Consider the following 7,307-nt stretch of genomic DNA (forward strand, 5'->3'; position numbering starts at 1 on the left):
GAGTTATTTATCTTTTTTCCAGATGAAAAATAGTATTATGCTTGTTTGTTTTGTCTTAATCTAGGTCCAAGGTCTTCTTTGGCTAAATTAAGCAATGTGACGTGTATCCCAGGGACAACTTACAAATATCCTGATTTGCCTATAAATCGATGTAAGGAAGAGGTAAAATTGTTTTTGTTATACTGTAATTTTGCTGTTTGAATACATGTCTGAGGCCCAATACCTTTGGTTTCTAATTTGAAAGTTACCAGTTGCCAGGTGGACACTTCTGTGGTATACAAGGCTCTGTGGTAGATAAGAGGAGGGTGAGCTCAGGGCTACCTGGAGATGATTTTGTGTAGTAACCATATCGATGGTTTTTCTTTTGATCTGTGCTTTAATTTATTTTGTCTTCACCTGAGTACATCTCCTAACATTTAGTTCATCTAGTCTTTCCTTCCTCAAAATATCTGTAATTAAACGCTTTGTCTTCCCCAGGAGAGCTTCTTGTTTAAAGAAACTCACTGCTAAATGCTTTTATGAAGCAAATGACATACCCTAGTGTTTCCATTGAGTTTTCTTTACAGTGTTGTCCCTTTCTCTACCTGTTGATTAATGTGATCAATCACTGACATACCATTATCTTAACAGTGCCAGGCAGATGTAGCAGTACAGTGATTGAGTTCCTAATTACTTGCATGTTATTAAGCATGGTTAAAAGTAAGTGTATTGAAACCTTAATTAACTAGACTTGTGGAAAAAGCAGTTATAGATGAAACCAGAAACGTTTCAAATTTAATTTTTACTTTGCTTTAGAGTAAATCAAGCAACTAAAAATTAGAGGCCGGTTTTCAAATTAATTTGTATTCTCTGACTATATCAATTGTTAGAAGGATAAGAGCTTAAATAGTTTAGAGTGGAGGTAGGGAAGTCCTGGAGGAGGAATTTGAGTGCAGTTTTAAAAATGCTGCATATAATCTGTAAGTGGAAAAGTGAAAGTTATTTGTTTTAAAACGTGCCTGGAGGCAGGAGGATCACTTGAGGCCAGGAGTTCCAGACCAGCCTGGGCAACACAGTAAGACCTCATCTCTACAAAAAAAATACCCCCTAAAAATTAGCAGAATGTGATGGCACATGCCTGTTGTCCTGGCTTGGGATGCTGAAGTGGCAGGATGGCTTGAACTTAGGAGGTCAAAGCTGCAGTGAGCCATGATTGTTCCACTGCTTTCCAGCCTGGGTGACAGAGCTAGAGCCTTGTCTAAAAATAAACAGATATTTAATAAATAAAAACATGTCTGAAGAATTTAAGATGACATTTTTTTTTTGAGATGGAGTTTTCGCTCCTGTTGCCCAGGCTGGAGTGCAATGGTGCGATCTTGGCTCATCACAACCTCTGCCTCCTAGGTTCAAGCGATTCTCCTGCCTCAGCCTCCCGAGTAACTGGGATTATAGGAACGTGCCACCATGCCCAGCTAATTTTGTATTTTTAGTAGAGACAGAGTTGCTCCATGTTGGTCAGGCTGGTCTCGAACTCCTGACCTCAGATGAGCTGCCCACCTCAGCCTCCCAAAGTGCTGGGATTATAAGCATGAGCCACCGTGCCTGGCCAAGATGACATTTTAAAACCACTTGAATGTAGTAACAGCTCTTTTTTCATGTTCAGTAGAATTACATGCAGATTCATTACAAAATGTTAAAATAATAGAAACTTCGTAAGAGCCATAGAAACCCAATTTTACATTTTCATTTTTACAGAAGCAATTGAGACCCAGGAAGCTGGAGTTAACCTGGCCTGGTTTTTCCATAGCTATCACTAATTACTGTTTTTGTTTGTTTGTTTTGAGGCGGAGTCTCGCTCTGTCACCAGGCTGGAGTGCAGTGGCGCCATCTTAGATCACTGCAACTTCCACTTCCCGATTTTCCTTCCTCAGTCTCCCGAGTAACTGAGACTAAAGGCGCGTGCCACCACGCCCAGCTAATTTTTGTAGTTTTAGTAGAGACAGGGTTTCACCATGTTGGCCAGGATGGTATTGATCTCTTGGCCTTGTGATCCTTCCTCCTTGGCCTCCCAAAGTGCTGGGATTATAGGCGTGAGCCATTGCGCCTGGCCACTAATCACTGTTAAATAGGTGGTAGAGTTGCATTTAAGTCTGGCAACCGTTCGTTGCCTTCTTGCTCTCTTGTGTTGTGTTTAGAGTGGTTAATTAATAACTTTAAGGCCCAGTGCAATGGCTTACACCTGTAAGCCCAGCAATTTGGGAGGCCAAGGTGGGTGCATCACTTGAAGTTAGGAGTTCGAGACTAGCCAGGCCAACATGGTGAAATCTGTCTCTACCAAAAATACAAAAGTTAGCCAGGTGTGGTGGTGTGTGCCTGTAGTCCCAAGAGGCTGTGGCATTAGAATTGCTTGAACTCAGGAGACAGAGGTTGCAGTGAGCTGAGATTGCGTCGCTGTGTTCCAGCTTGGGCAACAGAGTGAGACTCCATCTCAATAAACAAATAAATAGGATGAAAGAAAAATAAATCCTGAAAGACTTACTAACATAGGTGATACTTTACATTGCTGTTAATTTTGTGCTGATTTTGAAAGAATTTTTTAAATTTCTAGGTTTTGTCTTTGATAGAAAGTAATTCTGTGGTGATTATACATGGGACTACGGGAAGCGGTAAAAGCACTCAGCTCCCGCAGTATATCTTGGACCACTATGTTCAGCGCTCTGCCTACTGCAGCATCGTGGTTACCCAGCCCCGGAAGATTGGGGCAAGCAGCATCGCCAGGTGGATCAGTAAAGAGCGTGCCTGGACCCTGGGGGGTGTGGTGGGCTACCAGGTGAGACTGGGAGGGAGGGAGGGAAGGACTAAGAGAGCCAGCCATCTGTCTATTCCTTAATTTTGTTATTTTTTTTTCCATGCAAGTTGATAGTATGTGACCATTTTCTGCTGGAAATTAGCAGTGACTCACGCCTGTAATCCCAGTACTATGGGAAGCCAAAAGGTTGGATCACCTGAGGTCGGAAGTTTGAGACCAGCCTGGCCAACATGGTGAAACTCCATCTCTACTAAAGATACAAAAATTAGCTGGGCATGGTGGCGCATGCCTTAGTTCCAGCCACTTGGGAGGCTGAGGCAGGAGAATCATTTGAACCTGGGGGGCAGAGGTTGCAGTGAGTCGAGATCATGTCACTGCACTCCAGCCTGGGCGACAGAGTGAGACTCCATCTCAAAAAAAAAAAAAAGAAGCCAATTGCTTATAGAAGAGAACTGTGGCATAATTGTAAAAAACAGTGAGCCAGAATTTCTTGAAAATAAGGCCAGGCATGGTAGCTCATGCCTGTAATCCCAGCACTTTGGGAGGCTGAGGTGGGTGGATCATGAGGTCAGGGGTTCAAGACCAGCCTGGCCAAGATGGTGAAACCCCGTCTCTACTAAAAATATAAAAATTAGCCAGGTGTGATCGTGCACACCTGTGATTCCAGCTACTTGGGAGGCTGAGGTATGAAAATTGCTTGAACCTGGGAGGCAGAGATTGCAGTGAGCTGAGATTGTGCCACTGCACTGCAGTTTGGGTGGCAAAGTGAGACTCTGTCTCAAAAAAAAATAATTTCTTGAAAATAAATTTTAATTTCTTTCCAGTTGAATAGGAAAGCAGAATTCTCATGCTTATGGCTTTTATAATTTTATATTTTTAATTACATCTTTGTAATCTAGAAGATATCTTGTTGCACGATTGTTTTAACATAAAAATGTTATAGGCAGTTTGATTAGTTAAGTCAACTCCTGCCCCCCCAAAAAAGAAGAAAATAATTGACTTGAGGGTATCACTTTTAATTTGGAGCCTGTGTATCTTTTGAAATACCATAATTTTTTATTCTCGTTCTTACTTTTATTAATAAAATGCACATAACTTTTTTTCCTTTCCTTTTCAATCTCCAATTTTAGGTAGGGCTAGAGAAAATAGCAACAGAGGACACCAGGCTAATTTATATGACAACTGGAGTCCTGCTTCAGAAAATAGTCAGCGCCAAGAGTTTGATGGAATTCACACATATAATCATTGATGAGGTAAGTAATGTCATCTACTTGTAAAGATCATATTTACCTGTCTTAAAAAAATCTCTCATAAAGTATTGTGAACCCTGTCTTTGTGCCTGTCTCAGCTTTTTAAATTTTTTCCTTCCGTTTTACTTTCTAGACTTTTCTCAGTAAGGATGGAATATTTTTTTGATTTTGTTTATATTTTAAACATGAGTGTTTTCGTGTGGAATGTTGTGTTTGAACTACTTTACCAGGAACTTTGGATGTGGTTCTTCCTCAAACTCTTGTGTTTTAAACCTTATCAGTAATTCTGTCTGAGAAGCTTGACTTATTTCTGGAGGAATTAGAGGCATTAACAAATAAATAGGATTTGTGAGAGGCTGTGAGACGAGGGTAGATGTTTCATAGAGTCTGAAATCAAACCATTTGGGCAACTGGCTCATGCCTGTAATCCCAGTACTCTGGGAGGCCAAGGTGGGTGGATAACTTGAGATCAGGAGTTTGAGACCAGCCTGGCCAACATGGTAAAACCCCATCTCTACTAAAAATACAAAAAACAGATTAGCTGGATGTGGTGGCACATGCCTGTAGTTCCAGCTACTTGGGAGGCTGAGGTGGGAGAATAACTTGAATCTGGAAAGTGGAGGTTGTAGCGAGCTGAGATTGTGCCATACTGACTCTGTCTCAAGACAATAGCCACCTCCAAAAAGACAGACCCATTTGGGCAACTGTTTTTTTTTGCGATAGAGTCTCACTCTGTAGCTCAGGCTGGAGTGCAGCGGTGTGATCTCAGCTCACTTGAACCCCCCTGCTTCTCGGGTTCAAGTGATTGTCCTGCCTCAGCCTCCTGAGTAGCTAGGACTACAGGCGCCCACCACCATGCCCAGCTAATTTTTGTATTTTTAGTAGAGACGGGGTTTAACCATATTAACCAGGCTGGACTTGAACTCCTGACCTTGTGATCCACCCACCTCAGCCTCCCAAAGTGCTGGGATTACAGGGGTGAGCCACGGCACCCAGCCTGGGCAACTGTTTAGAATAGTGTCTTCCCACTCTATTTTGATGTGTGTGATAACTAATAATACAATATGTGCTCCAGGTAAAACTGAGTCAGTGCGTTTGTGATCTTATGTACAGGCACTTGGCTTTAAATTATTGTAGGCCATTTGGTGGGAGAGTAGGAGAAGGTGAAAATGATATACTGTTTCTTACAAAGCAGAGTGATATATAATATGGTTCAGAATTTTTCTTTATGACTTACGGCAGTTTTGAATATCTTTATAACAGGTAGAGATCAAATAGATTTAATAGATAATTTGCCAAAAGTTGGCATTATGGAGGCTATAATAGTTATTCATTGGGCTTTTTAGTATAATTGAGCCTACTTTACATAAGAGGAAACTAAAGTTTAAGGAAGTTCAGCGCTCAGGCCACAAGTAACCAGTGATGTTGTTGGGTTCATCCCTGGGTAGTTTAGAGCCTGTGTTGCTAGTGCCTGTATTTCTTTTCTGTGTATGTGACAATTTCTCTGTCTACGTGGCCTTCTTTGCACACACATACTTGAATGACACAGGTAAATCCATCAGTACTGTGTTATTGACTATATCCTTTTCTCAAGCTCTGCCATAATAGCTGAGCAAAAGTTATCTCCTCTCTGCAAGAACTTGCCCTACCAGGGAGTGGTAACCAACAGAAGACCATTGCGCCATTACGACAGCTTCCTGCTCTGCCACTGTCGAGTGCAGTGTCAGCACCTAGTACATGCTCCGATGATTATTTGCTTTCTAAATGAATGGATTGGATTCAGCTACCCGAAGTTTTAGGTTTACATGTAATATCGTTTGCATTATATGGGATTATTTGAATTTCAAAATAAATGTAAGAACAAAAGTTGAAGATGGCCAGCCAGTTTAGAATGGAATAATGTGTTTAACTTCTCAGCTTTACGCATTACACTTTACGCTCTGGGATACGTGTGTGGATCATGCAGGATTGTTGCATAGGTACATACGTGGCAATGTGATTTGCTGCCTCCATTCCCCTGTCACCTATATCTGGCATTTCTCCCCATGTTATCCCTCTACAGCCTCCCTATCCCCCGCTGTCCCTCCACTATTCCCCCCCAACAGACCCCAGTGTGTGATGCTCCCCTCCCTGTGTCCATGAATTCTCATTGTTCAACACCTGCCTATGAGTGAGAACATGTGTTGTTTGATTTTCAGTTTGCTGGGGACGATGGTTTCCAGATTCATCCATGTCCCTACAAAGGACATGAATTCATTGTTTTTTTTGGCTACATAGTATTCCATGGTATATATGTGCCACATTTTCCCTGTCCAGTCTATCATCGATGGGCATTTGAGTTGGTTCCAGGTCTTTGCTATTGTAAACAGTACTGCAGTGAACATACGTGTGAATGTGTCTTTATAATAGAACCATTTATAATCCTTTGGGTATATACCCAGTAGTGGGATTGCTGGGTCAAATGGAATTTCTATTTCTTGGTCCTTGAGGAATCACCACACTGTCTTCCACAATGGTTGAACTAATTTACACTCCCACCAACAGTGTAAAAGTATTCCTATTTCTTCACATCCTCTCTAGCATCAGTTGTCTCCAGATTTTTTAATGATCGCCATTCTAACTGGTGTGAGGTGGTAACTCAATGTGGTTTTGATTTGCCTTTCTCTAATGACCAGTGATGATGAGCATTTTTTCATATGTTTTTTGGCCTCATATATGTCTTCTTTTGAAAAGTGTCTGTTCATGTCCTTTGACCACTTTCGAATGGGTTTGTTTTTTTCTTGTAAATCTGTTTTAGTTCTTTGTAGATTCTAGATATTAGCCCTTTGTCAGATGGGTAAATTGCAAAAGTTTTTCCCATTCTGTTGGTTGCAGGTTCACTCTTATGATTGTTTCTTTTGCTCTGCAGAAGTTCTGGAGTTTAATTAGATCCCATTTGTCTATTTTGGCTTTTGTTGCCAGTGCTTTTGGTGTTTCAGTCATGAAGTCCTTGCCTATGCCTATGTCCTGAATGGTTTTGCCTAGGTTTTCTTCTAAGGTTTTTATGGTGGTTGGTCTTATGTTTAAGGTCTTTAATCCATCTGGAGTTAATTTTAGTGTAAGGTGTCAGAAAGGGGTCCAGTTTCTGCTTTCTGCCCATGGCTAGCCAGTTTTCCCGACACCATTTATTAAACAGGGAATCCTTTCCCCATTGCTTGTTTTTGTCAGGTTTGTCAAAGATCAGATGGTTGTAGATGTAGATGTGTGGCATTGCCTCTGAGGCCTCTGTT

General features: G+C 41.4%; 1 protein-coding gene across 1 annotated transcript in view; it reads left to right on the forward strand.

Annotated features, from left to right (window-relative positions):
• TDRD9 (tudor domain containing 9) overlaps positions 1-7,307 on the forward strand; it is a 115,246-nt gene that overhangs the window by 7,908 nt on the left and 100,031 nt on the right. The window contains exons 2-4 of the mRNA XM_017505385.2: positions 65-162; positions 2,588-2,809; positions 3,919-4,041. Of these exons, the coding sequence (XP_017360874.1) occupies positions 3,964-4,041 (78 nt within the window). The 5' untranslated portion in view covers positions 65-162; positions 2,588-2,809; positions 3,919-3,963. The remainder of the gene's footprint in view (positions 1-64; positions 163-2,587; positions 2,810-3,918; positions 4,042-7,307) is intronic.

This window comes from Cebus imitator, unplaced genomic scaffold (genome assembly GCF_001604975.1).
Source record: "Cebus imitator isolate Cc_AM_T3 unplaced genomic scaffold, Cebus_imitator-1.0 Scaffold338, whole genome shotgun sequence".
NCBI lineage: Eukaryota > Metazoa > Chordata > Mammalia > Primates > Cebidae > Cebus > Cebus imitator.